The 22,527-nt window shown below is 40.1% G+C and overlaps 1 protein-coding gene across 1 annotated transcript in view; it reads right to left on the bottom strand.

The window, feature by feature from the left end:
* Positions 1-22,527, bottom strand: part of LOC122807176 (transmembrane emp24 domain-containing protein 10-like) — a 100,232-nt gene that overhangs the window by 5,900 nt on the left and 71,805 nt on the right. Inside the window, exon 4 of the mRNA XM_044078214.1 lies at positions 19,189-19,315. Coding sequence (XP_043934149.1) covers positions 19,189-19,315 — 127 coding nt within the window. The remainder of the gene's footprint in view (positions 1-19,188; positions 19,316-22,527) is intronic.

Below are 22,527 nucleotides of genomic sequence, written 5' to 3'. Positions count from 1 at the left end.
TTTAGCCCATGTTTAGACAAATCATCACCCGATGCCCCTGTCCAGCAGGGACATGGGTGGAACCCCAGGGATGTATTTTCTACTTCCCATCCAGTTAACCAGGTTGCGCTTAAAAAGAGATAAAGAAGTACTCTGCTTGATGTGGAGAGGGAGTCTATTCCACAGATGACACAAATCTGTCCCACCAGTGAGTCCTACTGATGTCACAGACCAGGTTGAGGCTGCACATTTGGGTTACTCGAGTGGAGCTTGACTTGTGGATATGCAGCAGTCCCATCAAGGTGGGGACTGAGATCACCCTGTATGCCAGACAGAAGTCACCTCTGAGTAGTCAGTATGAAACTGTGTAGAGGGCAGGACTTTTAGCCTAACTGTGTATGTTAGATTTTTGAGGCCCTGGATTCTCCTGGTGAGGAACCTCTGTGGTCTCACCAGCTGATGCATGTGCTTTGCAAGGTACATGCCGAATGGGTTGTTGTACTCAATAATGGGCCTTATAAGGGAAGAATACAGGGATGTTATGACCTCCTTGTCCCTGGATGAGATACCCTTACTTATGAGGCGGGCCATGCAATGGAAGCAACATGGTGGTCAAAAGTCAGGTTGCTATCAACCTGGATGTCCAAATCCCTCATGACTGACTGCATGCTTAGGATGTTGTTATTAATGTGATAATTTGTGGGGACATCACTCTCCCCAAAAGGGATGGTGATGCATTTTTTGGTGTTCAGGTTGAGGCCATGTTTCTAGCACCAGTCATTTGTTTGGGTGAGACCCTCTTGGAGGAGGTCCATGTCACTAGGGGAAATGATGACAGCGCCCAGCTTGCAGTCATCTGCAAACTTGGTCAGCCACAACCCACCGGTTTTGGCGTGCACCTCAGAAACGTATATCCCAAATAACACGTCATTGTTTATCGGATCAAAGATAATTCTTTCCATGGCTTAGCATATGACACTACTTAGACTTACGAGTCTATAGTTCCCTGGGTCCATGGAAGGTCTCCTCTCCACTTTGTGATGAGAATAACTATTGCAGTCCTCCATTAATTTGTCTGGGGGCTGTGATTAAACAGAGATTCTAGCTGGCCTGACAGGTCATATTTCATGCTATTTGGGAGGTATCCCGGGATATTAGTAGGGCCCATCAAAGCAGTTTTTTTGGCCTTAGACAGTGCAATGAGGTCCTACTCCATAGTGATAGTTGGTGAAGAAATGGCATTTGGTATTTCCTGGGGAGTGTGACTGGGGGTGCTAGGGGATTAGAGCTAAATTGGTCATCAGATTTAAAAATGGTTCTAAAGAGGTAGTTCCATTCATCATTACTTTGGGAAATTGTTGGGTGTTGCCTTTAAGGCTGGGCATATAACTGAAAAAGCTTTATGGTTATCTTTAGCCTGAGATGATATTTTTATCTCAAATTTGGCTTTGGTGAAATTGACTAGTTCATTGAGTTGTTTGTTCAGATTAATGAGGGAGTTTTTGCCTTGCTCGGCAATGCCCTTCCTGGCTTTGGGCATGATTTTCTTTCCTTTGGTATATAACCTACTTATGTTGAGATTCTACCAGGTTGACTTGTTTTTGGAAATTGTCTTATGCTTATTTTGGTTAGGTACAGCTGTTCCTCTACATCTTTTTACACACAGCTTAAGACCAAGCCTGATGTCCATTAACTTTAATGTGCCTGTCCATAAACATTAAAGTACATTGAAAGGGATCAAAAATAGGTATTAATTATTTATGTCAGTGGGTGCTCACGATCTGGGATCTGTGACTAGGCTGCAAATGGTCCATCGGATCAATAGCCTAATATTAACCTATGAACAATATATTCAATGGTTGTAGAACTAGAATTTTTTTTGTTAAAACTTGTATCAATAGTTTGCCATTTGTGGGTATGACAAGCTGTGCAGCTCATTTTTGTGAGTCACATGCCAAGAGTAAGATGCTTCCTCCTTGAAAAGCTGGCACTCACCTCTGTTAGTTTAAAGCTCAGACTCCTTAATCTGCTCAAGACCATCTGTAGATTATTCAAGTGTTCTTCACAGTCACTCTGAAAGAAGAATATTCTCATGGTAACACTTTGTAGAATGAAAGCTCTGGACTTCTTGGCCTTTTGTCACACTGCATTGTTGGATTTCATGTTGAAGATAAGAAAGCTGGTCACTTTTGTGATCACCCTTAGTCATACTATGTACATCCAATGACAATAAATCATCGGTTTCATTCTGAGACACTTTCTTTGTTCTCTAAGCCGCTCTTTCCATCAACATTCACAATCTGATGCATATAGGGGCCTTGTGTTGTTATTTCTGTACTGTTTACTGCTAGCATTCTCCTTTCTACCCTTCTGTTTGTGTATTCATTCAGTATGCCCTTGTGTCCTGCAGGCTTTTCTTTGATCCAAAAAGAACTGGTATTTTGTGATGTCTTACCACAACAAGAACATGCTTGTCTAAAGCCAGTGCTGTGACACAGAGGGATAAAGCCTAGGCAAATGGGGTTTGATTAGTGTCTCAGGTGCTGACAGGGAATGACAGGCCGGTGCATCCTGGGAGGGAAGGAGGGTATTTGCTGATGACACTCCCTAAGAGTAGGCATGGTCCAGTGAGGAGAGAAGCCCTCAGGTGAAGTCTGTAATTGTAGTGGAGAGCATAACAACAAAAAAATTCCCCGAATGGAATGTGAATGGCTAAGACCTCCAGGACACTGTCAGGTTCCAAGAGTGCCCCCACAGGATAAGAGTAAGTCCGTGGGGGGTTGTAGTAGCTGGCAGATCTAGCATGGACATGGGGCACTGGTTAGCAGTGCCACCGAGATAATGTGTGGTAAAGCCTAAAAAAAAAAACATGTTTGTCTACCGCTGTGCATAACTATCTTCAGTTTATAGGTTTGATTATCAAGCTTATCTACTGACTTTCAAAACGCTTCACTGCCATAACTCCATGCTGATACTTTTGTACTTTTCATCTACATATCAAGACAGTTTTTGAAAGAAATGAACATAAGACAAATTCTAAGGGGTAGCTTATCCCATACAGTTGAAAGATGTTTTTGGAAAGTGTTATGAAAAGAGTTGTGTATATGTGCTATGTTTTTTTGTTTTCTGTTACTGGTATTTATTTTTGTTTTAGGTTCCCTGATCTCAAGTTAACTCTCCCCAAAGTGTATTAGCAGATCACACATTGCTTTACAGACTAAGCAGAGGTCACTTCTGTGTAAAGAAGAAAAACAGAACATGGTTACAATTCATGAAGGTCTTCTGTGTAGTTAAGATTTTCAAACCTTTGATTTTTCTAGTAAGGAACTGTACATTTTCAGGTACTTTCATGTGGCTTACTCAAAGGCTACAGAATGCAACGTTGCACTAAATAATTGTCCTTCTCCATGCAGTGTAAAGTCATATTATGATCTCTCTGGAGTGGCAAGACATGCGTGAGGATTCAGAAAGAACCACATTGCTGGTTGTAAGAGCTGCCGACAAAAAGGACTGTTTCCACAATGCAGGAGATTGTGATTCAGAGACAGAATGAGGACAGACCGCATTATCAGCTAATTTCCATGTCTCTGAAGTGCTCTTAAATACACTGAGTGCAAATTAGCACTTTTCTGCACAGAACATCCCTTATGCCTCTTTTTGTTCCTATCCTCATACATCAGTAATCCTTGCAGTCAGTCAATAATGCCAGACATCAGAGTTTCATTCTTCTTATTGTTCAGAATGTGCATTGTGATGTTGTTACACCTGTTTCTCTATTAACTTTTTAAGTGATTCCACATAAACGTTTATAAATCCTTCCAGGTGTCATATAGTATTCCTCCTAGCTTTGCCCTGAAGCCCTGTATATGACCCAACCATCCTTCTTAACTGTCCCTTATTTTCCAGAATGTTCCTGCTGTTCTTGTTTCTTGCTCTTCCTTTGTAACTCGTTTACTGTTGCAATCTTTGCATAATGACAGACATCACAGTGTCATATTTCTTATAATGTAAAAAATACCCTGCTACATAAACTCATCAGTTAGTTACAGTACAGTGTTATGTCTCCTGCTTGGCAACTGGCTCCCCATGTCAAGAATGCAGGGTTTGAAAATTTTATACACCTTTTACTTTTCCTTCATTCATTCATTTATTAATTTATTTCCAAAGACTCCAAGATGATACATAGGAGTATTCCTGGTACCTACTGGTGGCACAGAGAGTTAATGTGGTGCTGAGTGTGGTGGTACAGGGTATGAATTTGTCTAACTTCCTTTGCGGCACAATATAAGGAGTATCTCCAGTGTCTAGTGTTTCCCCACAACCAACATGTTTTGTGCTGTAAAATGTTTTTCTATTATTTTTAAGTGCCTTTAAGACACAAAAGAGTTATGTTTTGTCTAGTGTTCCTATCCCTGAAATACTGTAAGATTTGCTTGTTAATCTAGGGGAGTGTGGAGGTGTGATAGCCCCCCCCCCAACACATTCATACATACCTAATCTACATATCGCCTAACTAACCTCCTTACTGTAACCACCCATGCAGACGCAGACCCAGACACACACACACACACACACACACACACACACACACACACACACACACACACACACACACACACACGCACACACAATCTACCCCCTTACTAACACTCATAGAAGGTTCATAGGTTCACAGGAGTTTACTAGCCTAATGGCTCTAGGGCCTTTACAAGCCTAGCTAAGTAACACCCATGTTCCCTAATTGATCATTGTTAGATGGTCCCCTAATTTACCATTGTTAGATTTTTTGATTGTTTGCACAGCAAATCTATGATCAGCAATGGCTGCTCCTGTCCATGAAGGACATAGGTCCCACCTCAGGGGTGAATTTACAGTCTCCCATTCAGTTGTCCAGGTTGTGCTTAAATAGGTTCATTGAGGATCTCTGCTTAACCTGAACTGGGAGTTTTTCCAGTGTAGCAGCAGCATCTGGGAGACATATCTGTCTCTCCAGCTTGTTTTGTTTAAGTCACAGGCTAGGTTGAGATCTCTGGAGTGAGTGACTCTTGTCCCACTTCATTTGCAGACATGCAGAATTTCCATTAGGGCATGGTCAGAGACTGCTCTGTAGGCCAGACACAGGTTGCCTATCAGCAGCCTGTAGGACACAGAGTACAGTGACAGGGCTTTCAGTCATTCCATGTAGATAATGTTTTAGAGTCCCTGAATTCTCTTGGTCAGGAACCTCTGTGGTCTGTCCAGCTGCTGCAGGTGTCTGGTGAGGTATATGCAACAAAGAGCATCATACTCTATTAGTGGTCTGATGAGGATGGAGTACAGAGGAGTTATAACATTCTTGGTCTTGGATGCGATACCCCTACTTATGAGGTGTGCAATGTAAAAGGCTTTCTGTACCACTGTGGACACATGGTGATTGAAGTTTAGACTGTTATCAGCTTGTGTTCACAAGTTATGGACCACTGGGTTCAAGCTTAGGGGAGATTTGCCCATATTGTAATTTACAGGGGCTACTACTTTGCTAAAGGGGTAAAATGATCCACTATTTTGTATTTAGTTTTAGACCATGGCTTTGGCACCTGTTATTTGTGTTAACCCCTCCTGTAATATGCTAATATCTATAGGGGACTCCATGACTGCTCCCACTTTTCAGTCATCTGCTCACTTGGTAAGCCACAGGCCATCTACTTTCATTTGGACTTCAGAGAAATAGATTCTAAACAGTAGAGGGTCCAGCACAGAATACTGTGGTACCCCAAAGGTAACTGTTCTACTGGTGGAGGTGGAATCCCCAACTTTGGCAGTATGGGTTCTGTCTGTGAGCCAGTTGGCTACCCATCTAGTGACACATGCACTAATCCCCAGCTGGGAGAGTTTCTTGATGACACCTGAGTGAGGGATTGTGTCGAAATCCTTGGCTAAGTCAAGATAGGTGGAATGTACTGCTTTGTCTTCATCCAGGGCTTTGATGACATTCTCAAAGAAGTCCACCAGGTTTAGTAAACATGACCTACCCATAACAACATCAAACTGGATCGAGACCGTGAAGGTTGCTTATGTCCTTGTTGATAAGGTCTATGGTAATTCTTTCCATGGCCTTGCAGATAAGGCTGGTAAGTTTATGGGTCTACAGTTCCCAGGGTCGGTTGATGGCCCCTCTTTGTGCAATGGGATTACAGTTGCTGTTCTTCACTCTGCTGGAACAAAGCCAGTGCTCAGGCTATGGATAAAAAGAGTGCCAAGTGGATCCTCTAGGTCATGTTTTAGGTTAATTTTAAGCAGCCTGGGATATCTGGTCCCAGAGGCAGTCTTTCGGCCTTGGAGAGTGCCGATATGACCTGCTCATTAGAGATACAGGTGTCAGGTATACTTTGGGGTATGGTTAGTGAGGACAACCATCCAGGCTCATGCACAGACACACACACATACAGACATACATATACAGACATACACACACACACACACACACACACACACACACACACACACACACACACACACACACACACACACACACACACCACTCATACCTCTACAAATACTCATACATATAGCTACGCAATGCACATGCACCCCCAACACTAACTGTCCTCTAAATTCTTCAGCATTTACCACTAATACATTCATGTGAACATGAGCTTTTGGCCATGTTCATTTACATGGGCATCCAGTTTAACTTACACAATTACTCAGCTGTTTAAATGCCCTCCCATAGGCATTTTCTGGGGAGAGCCATGGCAGTTAGCATTTGTGGTAGACCAGAGACTGCCCACTGTGGTGCTACACCTCTTCGTGGTGCAGCACCAGGGTAGGGCAGTCTCTGAAGTGGAAATGGTTGCTGTGAGGTGTACAGCAGGAGTATATCATGCAGTAACCTTTCTGAATCAAGCCCAATATCTTTAGAATTATATGGACTAAATTATATGCTTTTTTGACCAAAGCAGATAACACTGGTCAAAGTTTTAAATTGCTTTAGACAATAAACTCTGAACATCAGCAATGCTTACTGGAAGTTCAACCTTCTGCTGCATGGTTTTAAACTACGGGTATTGCCCAATAAAAAAAAAAAGTCCACCACTTTATGGCAGTGTGTTAAATCACTATGAAGCACAGATGAAGGAAAAAAAAATCCACCACCATATTAAATGAAATCAAAGGGAGTTAATGAAAATAACTTCAATAGCAATCACAAGCACCTGTTATCTCCCTTTTATTCACTAGGCCCTTAGTGAGCATGGGGAAAAACTAAACTAATGAAAATAACTGCAACAGCAATGACAAGTAACTGCCATCTCCATTCCATTCACTGAACACTTTGTGTGCATAAGGAAAAACTCAAAAGTAGCTACAGTACCAGTACAGCAGTTACAACTGGATGTGCTGCTTCCTTCCCCCCTTGGTTACCAAGCCTGGAAAAAATAAATAAAATTAATATAAATAGCATCAGCAGCAATTACAAGGGCCTCTGCATGTGTATGTTTCTCTGTCTTTGTGGGAGGGAGACAGAGAGAGAAAGCACAGTGGGGAAGGATGTAATGCTTTGCTCTGCAGGTGATTTGAGTATTATTTATGTATTCATTCATTTGATCACAATTTGTTATACATAGGGTTGCCAGCTTTCTTTGTGGCTAAAACCGGACTAAGGTCACGCCCCTCTCATCACCCATAACTCCACCCATTCCCACCCCTCTCCCATCCATGCTCCACCCATTTTGTGACATCAGCTGATGGGAACGCCCTCTTTTTCTGTTCCAGATGCCTGCTTTCAGCCAATTTACTATGCTTTTCTGTAAAAAAGCATAGTAAATCAGCCAATTTAACAAACACTGATAGTCTGTTTCCTTTTGTGAAACAGAATACTGGAGTTTGTACAGTGTTTTCCTGACTACCAGAGAATTGATTTGATTTGTGGATAGTCCAGGAAAAAAAAACTAGGTGGCAACAGGGATGATTTCCAATTTCCCACCTATTGGTCAAAGTTATGCTTAAATAGGGCTAGGGATAGACTCTGCTTCACATGAATGGGACGCTTGTTCCAGTGCATGGAGACCTTCTGAGACACATTTGTGTCTCATCAATATGGCCTATTTATGTCACAAGCAAAATTTAAATCATTGGATCTAATGGTTCCTTGACTCACATTAAATAAGGGATCTTTTCAACAGTCATTTATTTAAAGTACCACTTTAACATGCCTAGCTTCAGTAAAATAATGCCACCACAGTCTTTTTATTAACCAGTTAGGCCTCATGTACGTCCTTTTTCAGGGGCAACCAGGGAGGAATGCCTGGTTAAGTGACTTGTTCAAGGAATACAGTAAGCAAATGAGGGCTAAAATAATCAAAATCTGTACCACAAGAGCTAACGTTCAAAGCCTTAATCCTCTGTTCCAACTGCAAAACGATATTTTTTATATATCACAGCTGCATGGACAACCAACATTCCTGGAAGTGCATCACTGTCGTGCCAGTTCACTGCACTAAGCTAGTTTTACTACTTTACTGTAGACCCCGACCATGGAATAAGAAAAAATACTTAGAACTGAACACGAGAGATTTTATGTACTCTTATTTTTACGTTTATGTGACAACCAAAATGCCCAGGCTGTTAAGTAGAACATTCAGATAAAAGGGGTTGTGATATATGGCTCGCAATCTGTCTAAATCCCTGTCAGAAGAGTGCAACATCCGGCAGGCTCCACACTGCAGTGAAGACATCTATGTCTCGAGGCTCTGACTTAAGGCAGTGTTGTCAAAGCATTGCCACTGTTTACCAAATGCACATTCCTCAGCAGTGTGTCTGTCACATAAAAGAAACATATCTGCTACCTGTACCAATTACTTGACATGCCTCTGAATGCCACAATGAACATATTATAATACAGGCGATTGAAAAAATAAGACAACTAATTTACAGAATCATCTAATTTAACCCATGCAAACATAGAAATGCAAAGTAACCCCAATATATTTACCTTGAACAAGTGCACAAATATGTGCAAAATAAATACCCACAGACTCATGCCTACTGGATACATTACCCCTCACTAAACATTTACAGTAAGTGAGTGCTTGAGGTATAGCTAGAGGAGCTGTTAAAATTCAGGTTTGTACAATTTTAAAGGAGTGATGTACTCATAGCTCTCAACCAATCAGGGACAGATCTCAGCAGAATCAGATCCACATCAAGAAATAATCATATACACTTAAAATATTAGTACTATTAACACTCTCTTATTCTGTCAAGGTTTCAAGTTAATTAATATGTGTTCTGATCTTAAAGTCTGTAGCTGCACTCATCATTATTAAATGTAATTCACCACCTTTGTCCAAAATGTACCATTTCAGGAGAAATTAGGAGGGATAGAGCAAAAATGCTGAGATCAAAATCAATCACAGTTGAGGGGTATGGTGCTCGTTTGAGTACACCCGATTCTGGACAGTAACTTGCTCATGAACGCTAACAAAATTCAGCAGTTACCAGAAAAGTAGGGCTCGCACACCAAACCAAAATTTCTTGATATTGAAGGATGTTAAATGCCCTCGGGCAGATAGCCTAGTATGAACCTATGAACCTATGAACCTATGTGTGACAACCTATGGTCAGGTTAATCAAAATAAACTCTCAGAATAAGAACCGCAAGCAATGCCCTTCAGCATAAGGACTATTAGAGAGATATGAATCATTTTACAGCCCGTCATTCCCATCACTAATTAATATGGTCCCAGGAAAACAGTCGAGTTGTTTGATAAGGGAATAATTATTCAAGCATTAATTGAGCTAAGTGAACAATTTAAGTGACTACATACCAACGTAACGATCACTAATAATAAACCACCGTGACAGGCTCTGCACTCCTAAGAACTGAGGAAACTAAATATGTACTGTGGCTATGGAGTGTGGACAGGTGGAAAATAAAGTGCTGCTGCCATAGTCCATTTAACTCAACCATTTGTTGTTGTTGTTGTTGTTGACAACAACTCAACCATTAATATAAAAAAAATAATCAGTGCGAACAGTTATTTCAAACTTGACCAATGCAGCTAAGCAAAAAAAAAAAAAAAAAACACATGCATATAAAAGCTTTACAAAGTCTGCAAAAGGAATAACTCAACTCCATTAAGGTAGAACTAGGAAAAAGGGGATAACGCATCCCAAGAACATATAAACAAATACTCACACATACAAACTTTTCTCCACCCTTGTAAGAGTCCGGATCTATTCTTCATAAAACATACCTTTGTATAACAAGCAGAAACAGATAAGACAATTATTTCCTTTTCATATGTACTAGGTTAACTTCTCCGGCCGTGATACAAATTCCCCATATCACAGTCACTTTCCAAACAGTGTCACAGATTAGTAGTGCCAGACCAACCGGAAACAGTTGTGAAGCATTACTGGGAAATGTATTTTGTTTTTACTACCGCACTCTTAAGTAAATCTGGAAAAAGCTACATAGTGGCACAAAACTCGGACTTCACATGTCCGGTTTTGAATGAAATTTGTAACAGGACAATTTGTCAGAAAACCAGACAGTCAGGTCAAAAACCGGACAGCTGGCAACCCTAGTTATACAGTGAGTAGAAAGTCAAGAGTGGCTGCAATTGCTGGGCATGTGTGTGTGTGTGTGTGTGTGTGTGTGTGTGTGTGTGTGTGTGTGTGTGTGTGTGTGTGTGTGTGTGTGTGTGTGTGTGTGTGTGTGTGTGTGTGTGTGTGTGTGTGTGTGTGTGTGTATGCGTACGCGTGTGAGCGTGTGTGTATCTGAGTGAGTGAGTCCATGCATCTGTGTTACTCTGTGTGTATGTGCATCCGAGTTTCTGGATATGTGTGAGACTGTCTCACTGCCTTTACATCTCTCTGCATATGTAAATATCTAATTGACTCTGTTTTTTGTGGGCATGTGTGTGGCGATTATTAACTACTTCTAAAACTTATATTTTAGATGTAAAAAGTACTTTCTCCAGCAACAATTACATGTCCTGCAGCAACTTTGAAGTATCTGTCTAGCAGTTAACACAGATGATTAAAGCTTTGAACTGATAATGAGCGCTTGCTACATGTGCCCAGGGTATATGATCTGATTTCTTCCAAAATCGTTTGCCTACTTTGTGATAGTGCTCCCAGCTCAACCATGAAAAGTGACAGTTGTGGACAAAGGGCTTACTGTGTCAACAGGGACATAACAGACCTTCCATGGATGGAGAGGTCTGCCCTTGTCAGACAGTATTGCTTATGTATACTACTGTCTCCAAATCAATTACATTAGCTGTGTGAGTGCAACCCAGGTGATCTGAGTTTGATTAAAGTCTTAGGCAGCTTTTGGATCTACAATGGCATGGAGGGGAGGGGAGGAATGCATACTTGGTCCTATGCTCCATGGTCAGAGTTCCTGGTGAAGGCAGATGATATCACAGACATGCTTGTGCTCAAGGCAATTGCGGCCACTTAGCTACATTACACATTAAGGTGTGGCTGTGCTTTGCAAAGGCCTACTGCACAACAAATATATATGTTTGCACATGAACATTGAGATTAAGGATCACCGCCCAGCTTTCAGACCATTACAGCCAGCTTCAGTGACATGCCAAGCCTCCAGCTGCTCTACTCACCAGTCACTGAGGCACAGTTTAGCTGTCAGAACTCGCCTGGACAAGGACCCTGCTTGGTGATGGATAGAGCTGAGATTAGTCCCTTGGTATAAGAACCCCCACTTTGCATGTGGGTCTGGGATCCCACTTGGTAAAGGATAGAGCTGAGACTTCTCTGAACTAACAGTGGGCCCTGGACACATGACAGACCTATGGGATGAAGCAGATTGCAGACACCATCAATCCTACCTACAGAAAGCCTTACAATTATCAGAAAGTACTACTAAGGGCTGAAAAATTGTACGGAACCCATTGTAAAAATAAAATGATTCGACCATTTGTTTTGCGTGCCCTTTTTGCTAATTCTTGTCTTCATTTTACTGATGATAAAGTTGAAGTCATTGCAACTGCATGGGGCATTTTTAAGACTGTTTTGGAGAACTTTGATATCTTTCATTGAAGTAGTCATACTACAGCTTGTACTCATCAGCATAAGTGGTTACCCATAATCCATTTCTCACTTTATTACTTCAGAGGAATACTCCAAAAAGAAGTAGCTTGAGTTACCGGGTAACCCATCTCAGGATGGACAGCTAATATGCCACCCTGATTCATTGCTTAAGCAGAGTTTTACCCTTTGAATTAGATAAGGATTGATATTCAATGCTTTTAATTTGCTGATTTACTGTCTTATCTGGAACAGTGTCAAAAGCCTTAGTAGAGTCATGATAAGGAGTATGCTGTGTCATCTCTTCATCAAGCTTTACTGTTACATCTTCGAAAAATGCTGAGAGAATCAAAAGGCAAAATCTCAACTTTATTATACTTGATTAACTGCAATCTCTGTCACATCTTTTTGTAACCAATCATCAACTCTTGCAGCTGCTTCCCCCGGCAGTGTAATGTCTTGTGTCTGGTTTGAAGCGTTGGTGCTGAATCATACTATGGCAGTAGTCTCTTTCTGTTTAGTCTTATCCTCGCTACAAACAAAACATTTTCATAATGAATTTAAGTGTCATTTCAAAGAAATAATGCTTTGCTATTGTGCACAATTCTGCCATATATTCAGAAGAACTTTCATTTCTACTTTGATTTAACTTACAAAATCTAAATTGTTCTGCATATGCTAATAGTCTGGGGGCCTGTAAAGTCTATAGAATCTGAGGGATTCACAAACATTCTGCACAGTATTATTAACAGGTTGAGCACAGTAATGTTTGTCTGCTGCATGAGATCATGATTCTTAAATCAGTTAGCACTATTGCTAGACATGCATACATGGATCCTCAGAAGGGCAGAATGGAAGGATCAGCTTATTTACAGCAGCGATTATGTTAATAGCTGGTCCTTGTATACTAGATTCCTGGAGCATATATTCATTTCATGGAATGATACATTTGAGAAACTCCAGGAATTTTTGCTTATATTAATAACACTGTTCAGTTTTTGATTGTTGAAGTAAAGAAGGACTTGGTCTATAACAAATTAATTTCTAACACTTATCATAAACCTACCTTCTCGAATTCATACCTTCATTTTTCTAGTTGGCACACATCTGAAGAAATCTGTGGTCAAAGGCCAGTTAGTACGTCTTGCTAGGATGATTTCTGATACTGATACATTTCATAATGAATGTGATAAATTAATGTCGACATTTGTTGCAAGAGGATATCCAGTTGGATTTTTAAATGAAATTAGGGAGGAAGTAGTGATCAAGAGGGTGCAGGGTATTTATATCCCTATTTTGAACACCACTCCAGCAGAGGTAGCACAGGTTCACTCATGGAATGTAGAGATGAATAGGATTTCCTTTATTTCTACTTATTCTCTGGACAGTAGTGCTATTTCTGATTGTATTAATAAAAATTGGAAATTGTTTATGGCAGATCCTAGTCCGACTTGTAAATTAGGAGAAAAATGTATTTTACATTTAGAAGAGATAAAACTTTTAAATATCTGTTGGAAAACAATACAGTGAAAAAAGGTGAAACAGGTAGGAATGGTACAATTAAAAGTGGCTCATCTTCACAGTCTGCTTACATTATTTGTGGGGATCAGTTTTTTGTTTGAGGTAATACATATACAGTAAATGGACATTTTAATTGTGGTACGAAAAACATGGTATATCTGGGTCAATGTTTATGTTGTCCTGCCTATTACATACGTAAAACTTTGAGGTGAGGTTTGGGACTGCATTTATGAACATGTTCTGGATATTAGGAAGACTGAAACAACTAGTGCTTTGTATAAACATTTAATGGTTTTTAATTCTCACAAATTTGGATTTTTAGTAATTGATCAGATAAACAATTACGTCCAGGGTAGAACTGAGGATGAACATTTAAACATGACTGAACTTAAGTGGCAGCTAAGGCTAAATGCCACAATCTACCCTGATTTAGATGAAATGTTCTATAAATTCAGTTTTAAAATTGAAGCATTTTGAAGTTTTGTAATTGGAGTTTTTTATTTGCTCTTTTTAATTAGGTGACTGTTTTTCTTAAGCATATATGTTACAATTGTAATGAAAGATGTCAGTTTTGATGAAGTTGCATGAATAGTAGAACAAAAGTGCTGAACTTTTAATAAATGTGCATGCTGATCTTGGCTGGCTTCATTTTTTTAGTCTCTGCTGTACTGCAACAGGTGTTTTGCATTATAGTTATTCTACCTGTTCGGCTTCTTGGTTTGTGGACTAACATGTTGCTAAAGCACTTAACAATCGTAACTGCAGTTTATCTTCTATAGTCCTTGAGTGATTTTCTTCCTACCTCTTGGTCATTGCCTGAATGTGGTTTCTGGACACGAGTCTTGTGACCCTCCCCTTCTGAAGTGAGAAGTTACCAAATTTTGTTCTTGGGCCCTTTGCTATTCATGGTGTTTATTCTACCATTAGCAGATCTCATTAAATGCATATCCCTAGCATACCACTTAGACACTGACCGAGTCCAGCTCCACCTCTCCTTTCCTCATGACTAAATGGTGAGTGTGCATTCTCTTGAAGATGATTTAAGGGACATTCACTAGTGGTTGGAAAATAACTGGTGGAAGCTTAACACTTCCAAGACTGACACAATGGCACATAATGCCAGTTTAGGAGAATCATGTGTTTTGCCACTTGCAGCTTTCTGTCAACAAACTTTTTCCTAAGTTACTTTTCTCCTTGTGTTTGCTGACCATGAAGGCTCCCTTTGACTGGATACTGACCATTCATTCTTTCTCATCAGGGATTCTACTCAGAGCCACCATCATTTCACTTCCTTCAAGAGATTTAAAAAAAAAAAAATAACATGTTTAGATTCTTTTTTTCTAGCCAGCACCTCTAAGCCATCAAGTCTGCTTTTCACAATTCCATTTACTCATTCATTTCCCCAGGTTTAAGGGCACAGTGTGGTGCTGCCATCTTCAGGGGTTTGGGACTGTACCAGCCCTAAGTCCCTTCCCTACATGCAGATGACATTCCAGGTTGAGCAAGCAGTGGGGAGTATCCTGCATTTTGGTCCTTGCCCTGGTATCACAGGGTGGCCATGACTGCTCCATCTTCCCAGTGCTCCAGCACAGCATCTTCTCCCTGAACTCAGGCAGACAGGCTCCACTAGAGAAATGCTCAGTTCGCTCCCTCCCCTAGGATGTGCATGTCCACCTCCCTGTCAAAGCCACCATGCACCTGAGCTGCTAACGAAGCTGGAGTTGCCTGGGGAACAGCCTGGGATTTATCTCTCTACACCACAGGTGCAGTCTTTTTTTGTATACCTTTTACAGTTCCAGTTCGGGTAATGTATCTGTGTTTTTATGCCAGCTTTTATTACTGTAAGGTGTGTGTTTTTGTGTCACAGCCCTCTTTTCAGTTTTGTTTTATTCATTTCTTATTAGTTATACATTTGATCTTGGGGCAGGGTGCTGGAGTTTTTTTTTAATAATTTACTGTTTTATTTATTTTTGATTATTTGTATTTGATTTTTCCTGCTAAATGGCTTTTCAAGATGATGGCAGTTTCTTGAATTTTGAAGCATGCAAAGGAGAAAGGATCTATACATGAATGTGAAGTCTAACTAGCCTGCACTAATTTTCACAGGCATTTCATTCTTCACAGAATCGCAGGCATTTTACATTCTGCTAATTCCACGTTCCTTGGCCATTTTATAAGTGAGATTAGTTCCATCATATTCCCTATGTCTACAAAATGTAACCTTATGAATGGAGGCCTTAACTGATATGGACAGGCAGATAACCATATCTAATGGAACTTTCTAGGGTAATTCATTATCTGGTTAAATTTGGTCCACATTGTTTGTCAAAGTGAAGGATATATACAGTGGTTGAGATCACAACTTCATGGTTTGCAAAACGTCTGGAGTTATCCTAGGTCTCACAGCATAAGTCATCACTAAAAAGTTCCTGTGAAGGATCATGAGAATGTTTGACTTGTATACATAAAAATAATTACTGATGTTTTCTGTTTTGCTACTACAGAAAAAAGTTATTTGAAAATGAAAAAATAAAGTTATTACCATCAAATCTACTCTTCTCACCCAGCACAGATCTGAATCTGGTCTGTATTCTATTCTAAGCAAATTACTGCTTTTGTGACTTTTATACTGTTGCAAAAGAGTCCAGCAGGGCGAATCCCATAGACAAACCCTAAAATATCTAATGGTGCTGCTTGGTTAGAATTTAGCACACCCACTAAGGAAAAAATAATGAACACCCTAGTGTTATTTTTGATGGACTTGCCAATTTCTCCCAATCCACGAGTAAGGTACACTGTCATAAAACTTTTGTCTTACCACAATACCATATACTGTCACAAATCTGGCCTTGTCTACTGTTAATACAATGACCACCTTTATTTAGAAGAGCCTGAATACTTTTTACATAATTAAACCTGTGTATGAGGACGAAAACTTAACCCGAGTATTGCCCCCCTATATTACAGACGGATCAAGGCAGCTCCTAAATGCTTTATCCCATGAATGGGTCCCCTCACATTATGTATGGCATGATCCCAGTTATTCTCACTAGGGTTAATATACAAGTATCAACAATGGAATGGCTAAGGCCAGTCTAACACCAAACGGGATAGGTTAATTCAAGCAGAGCAAGGGAAATTGGCTAGGTTTAAAATGGCCCACAAGGGCAGCTAGCCTAATACTTATCTACAAACCTATAAAACTGTCCTTAACAGAACTGAATGTAAATTAACTTTCCTGATATTGAAATGTTTTACTCTTTTAAAAGGTTTGCTTGATCAGTGTAGTTACTGTGCATGTATGAAGACTATCCAAAAAGGCACACTGCTCTTAGTAGCCTAATGTGCTTAGACAACCAGATATTACAGAAATCCCATTGCATACTGCTTGCTTTATTCCTCTATGGGTGTTAAAATAAGATAAATTATATATTCTTTATTTTAAAACTCAATCGGCTTCACCTTTTTACACAGGAGTAACTTTGGGCAGTCATAAAGTCTGTATTTGGAAGAGAAATGGGGGCACTGTGAATTATTTTGTTTTTGGTACTAGTAACATATCTTTAGAAATGTTTTGAAAGTCTCCAGACTGTGTTTGTTGTTGGTGGGGTCAGGTGGAAAGTACTACATTTACAACACCTATATTATCAATCAAAGCATATTTATAGTTTGTTTATCTAAACACCGGTACCTCTGCCACGGGCTCCCTCCTATTTATCAGAAAGCTTAATATAGGGAAACCTCTCTGTCAATGATATTTAAAATTAGGGATGAAGCAAGTTTTATTGTCATGCAATTTGGAACATACAATATCCACTTAAGCTCTCAACTGTTAATGAATATAGCAGCAAGCTATCTCTCAAGACACTGGTTAGCTCTTGGGCATTTCATCACTACATAGTTCTCATAGTACTAAAATTGGCATAATTCTCCCATAATTTGTATGAGATGGCTTGTCACAGAATTCAGGACACTGAAAATGCGACTTTGGTGGAGATGACGATTTCATCTTCCCCAGTGTACTTGACTCACACAATGATCCCCTATTTTCACCCAGTCTGACAAATTAATTCCCCCTGCTTTGGAGGGATGGGGATGTGATTTACTGGGATTCAACAGCACCTCCCTAGAAAGGGTATTTTGGGCCCATTCCATGACTCAATCATTCTCTGCCTGAAGGCCTAAGTGCCACCCACAGCAGGAGAAAACCATGCCCATCCCTCTACTGGCATGATAGCCATATGGCTCATTCCCTGAGATGGGCTCAACAGTCCCATCCCTCCATTAGAAGATGGTCAGGACATGAGGTTGTTCTTACCAGCACCATCTCTCCATTAGAAGAGAGAGCCAGGTGATGCAGAGGGGGCAGTCAGGAGGTTAAGCACACTTCTTACCTTACTCTGTTACCTGTAGATATATAGTTAGCTTTGCAGTAGCAGCATGCAGATGCATGAGCAGTGCTGCACATATCCTCTATCAAGCATCTCACGGCTTTACAGCGCAAACATTAATAGGCTCATTGCTGTGACCAACACATCTGCACTCCTGCAGATATTACCAGTGCTGCCTTTCTCTCCCAGGGTCAGTGAGATGCCTTTGGCTGCTAAGTCTTACCCTCCCCACTTGATCTCTCCAGCACCCATTCTGCTAGTCAAACATGTGTCACCTGGGACATAATTCAGGGCTTTATTCCTGTAAATCCTATCTGAGCTGGAGTTGTTGTCAAGGAGCTTCTAGCAAAAAAGTCTATGGAGAGCCAGGACAACTGCCTTCTCTTAGACAAACTCTTCCTTTGACATGGAGAATCTGGAACAGCTGACGTTTTAGATTTTTTTTTGTGTCCATCACAAACCTTAGGTATATTTCTGGACGGGTCCTTAATTTGCTGGTTTATATTGATTAGCACTTGGTCAACATGCTACTCTAAATCTAAAAAAAAAAATCCTTCCTCATAAGAGATGTCCTGACTCATTAAGGAAAATGAATACTATTTCTGTGCATCAATGGTGGTGGGAACTCACTCCATCTTAGCAAGCTCCACAAGCAGACAGTGGAATGGATAGATGGCTTGTCTCATATCTTCCTACAAAATGGCAAAAAAATTACAAAGCTAAAATGTTGTGTGGCTTTGTGTAGCCCTCCTCTACTGATGGAAGACAAAAGCAATGTTATATTCCTTGCTGTGTCTCTAAGTGCAATACCTCTATGTATGACTCAAAATTGAGGCAATATGCTAGCCAAAAACATTATGAGCAAATTCTTAGAGAGCAGCACTTGTCTTTTATTGGGTTTTATTGGGCCTGAGTGAATTGCAATGTTCACCTTAAATATCTAGTCATTATTATGTATCACACCATAAGTAAGGTAACAGATTTACTGTTTACTTCGTTGATGATGTGGTGGCATTTATTTGTGGTATTTAACTACATTCTCTACAGAAGTTTGTCATTCTGTCAGAATAAAATGAGTAATAGAGGCTTTGCAGAGAAACACTGAATCTATACTAGCATGTTTATCATCTGTGGTGTTATGTCTTTATACTTTGCAGACGTTTGTTTAATTAATTCAATCATCCTGTTAGGACAAAGTAGATAATGCAGGCTTTGAAGAGAAATATTGCTTCAGACTTTTAAAACTCTTTTGAGTACTTACCATTGGTGTCTCTCATCTCTTGCTCTCTTTGTTTCATATATTCAAAGTCTTTCACTATGGCCTCTGACAGATCCTCCAAACGTCTTAATTCTAGTTCCATAGGTTTTAGCTTTTCAACCTTTGCAATCTGATGGAGAAATAAAATAAAATAAAACATTATGGTTACCAGCTAGTCTGTGAAAAATACTCTTTAGCTGTGTTTGTCTGCCTACACAAGACAGGGACAAATAATCAAACAGAACTGTATGTCCAATAATTGCAAAACCGCATAAGTAAGTGCATGCAGTAATCACCTGTTTTCCAATTGTTACTGTAGGGGGCATAGGGACAGTCGGAAAACTGCCTCTCAAAGCAGCTGTTCCTTCCACACATTTCTGTATCTGGTCAGTTAGACCCTAAACATTCCGATACATGCTTTAAAGTAAGTACATATTAATTATATGTTATGACCCAGTCAGCATGACTTCTCTAAGTAGCACCTACTTTCTAATGTATAAATATGTTTACACTGTATCAGCATGCCTACTGCATATCACCTGAATAACTCAAGTGCAGCTTACATATTAAACATTTCATATGAGCTGTAGTGCATGAAATCAAATTTATTTTTTATTACCTATACATTTATATACTACTTTCTCGAAGTGTGTAAAATCTGAGGTCATCACATTCAGTTTCAGCAAGTATAACAGGAATACAGTTGACAGGGATAATCGCAACATAGATAATTATGATTGCATTTCAAACCATAACCAGCTTGTGTGTTTGAAACATAAATATCAAGAAATACACATCAACAGCGAAGATGAAGAGGTGAATCTTGGCATCCATGTTGAGAACACATGACAACTGGGTTATGATCAGAGGGATCAGATCATAGTTCTTTGTATTGCATGGAACTTTACCTGCTTTCATGCACTACAAAAAGGTACAGAAAAATGTGTGGAAGCACTACGTCTCTTGCAGCGTCAAAACCTGTAACACACTCACCACTGCTACACAGAGAGTGGCTACCACAGAATAGCACTGGGCGGCACAAACAGCTTTAAAAGCTGTTAAATAGTTTAGTCAGTCTTCCAAACTTAAAATGCCACTTTTAATTTTTTTTTTTTTTTTTTTTGTGTGTGTGTGTGTGTATTTCTCTGCTGCATGTCTTTATAGGTTCATAGCTTTGTACCAGGAAGGTGGTTTGAGCAACAATTTATATGGCCTAGCCATGCACTTTAGGAAGTATTACTGGTGGTAACCATTTAAAATCTTGGAGCCTGCATTGCTGAGTCCAGAGAGGTGGAGAACAAACGGCTAAACATCTGGACTTGCATATACCAAGTCCAAGAATGCCATTTCTCAGAATATTGTCTTTTCTCCAGGGTATGGGGATCTTGGAGTTGATATATATCATCAAGTTTGGGGGTTTGCCCACTAGACAGGGCAGGTTCAGGGAGCTTGCCCCCTGCAGAACATAATCCAAAATAACTCCTGGTGTTGGTGTGTGGGCTTTCCAAACCTAGTGGAGACAGTCATGCTCCCCTGGGACCAACAACTGAAATTAAGGAAGGAAAAAACAAATATGCTAGTAGATGTTGACAAATTCTTGATCAGTGTGCAGTGAAATTCTTGTAAACCGACCCTTTGTCAAAAGATCTGTCTAAAAGATTGAAAGAAAAAGGTGGGACAATCCAATTGCTCCTTAATGTGGAAACATGCACTCTTAGAAAAAGTAGAGTTGGAATGGCAAATAAGACTTAATGTGTATAATAAATCTGGTGTGAATTTTGGATGCTTTATTGAGAGTGTCCTACAGTTGAAAAAACTTAACCACCAGTCTTTTTATTAAGTCCTCCTTCATGTGAGTTTTCATTTTATGTTACTTAGTCTCTGAGTAGTTCTTGCATGCCCTTTAATCTCACATGTGTTATGAAATTGTAGCAATATTTACCCCTGTCTTGTTCTGGTTACTTTTTGAACCTTTACTGGTATAGCCTAATCAATCTAATGTGCTACAAAACAAGATTAATGCTGGTGACCATTAACCTCCATAAAAGTGGGTATGGTGCACTGATCTAGCAGTTAATTCATTGATAAATGGCTTGGACGACACAGTGGTGCAGCGGTAGTGTTGTTGCCTCACAGCAAGAGGTGATCCAGTTTGATTCTTGGCTGGGGTGCCTTCTGTGTGGAGTCTGCATGTCCTCCCTGCGTTTGTGTGGTATTCCTCTGGGTGCTCTGGTTTCCACCCACAATTCAAAGACATGCGACTGGAGCATTTCTCCCCGGGCCTCTGCTGAAAATTGGCTTTGTTCCAAGTTGGACTTGCCCGGTAAACAAATGTTAAAATAAAAAATAAATAAAAACATGAATCAAAAATTAATAATCAAGGTTTTAGATATCAACAGGTGATTCCCTCATAGTGCATGTAGGTGTACATGACCTGAGATGTACCTTCCTGGAGTAGATGAAGGAGACATTATGAAGCTTCAGACTGTCTCTCATGCTGGTATGAGCCCGGCACTGAGCAGCATATTGCCATCACCGAGGATGAAGCCACAATATGAGCAAAAAATTATTAATTTCAACAAGTGGCTGTCTTTCTGGTATCACTGTAAGGGGATTCAATATTTGCCAACTTGGGAGGACATGGTCTACAGACCACGTTGTTTTGCCAAGGATGGTCTGCACCTTTCCCCCTCTAGGCTTTTGAATACTGTCTAAGGCATTGTCTGCCCCCATTGTGCCTTTTTATGCAAATGCCAAATTGACAAGTGTACCAACATAGCAAAATCAACTCAACAGAACCTCAAGGTGATACTGCTCAATGCCAGGAGCCAAAACAAAAAATATTCTCCCTCCAAGCTCTCCTCACACTCGAGAATATAGATATCTGTGTAGTCACCGAAACATGGTGTAAAGTGGCAGAAAGTACCCCGACAGTGAAAGTTTCAGTGCCTTCCACACTTTTAGACCAGTAGCTTCATAACCAAGGGCTAAAGGTGGATGTGTCTCAGTATACATCAGTAACAAGCATACCTCTTGAGTGGTGAAACAGGATGACATGCTGGAGTTTTACCATGTGCAGATCACTATAGGCAAAATCCCATACCTTACCATGTCCCAAAAGCTCATAATGCATACTTGGACCTACTGAAGATGCTTACCATCCAACCTAACACCCTTCTCATGGGAGATTTTAATCATGCCTTTATAGATTAGGAAACCTATATGGCCTTAAATCTACAGGCACAGAGATTCCTGGACTTCATAAATACAAACACCCTTGACAAAATATTGAATACACTCACTAGAGGCTCCAACATACTGAACCTCATGCTCACAAATATG

The sequence above is a fragment of the Protopterus annectens genome, chromosome 7.part0 (genome assembly GCF_019279795.1).
Source record: "Protopterus annectens isolate FY-2018-M chromosome 7.part0, PAN1.0, whole genome shotgun sequence".
NCBI classification, from domain to species: domain Eukaryota; kingdom Metazoa; phylum Chordata; order Ceratodontiformes; family Protopteridae; genus Protopterus; species Protopterus annectens.
This window is presented reverse-complemented; position numbering and strand designations above follow the sequence as displayed.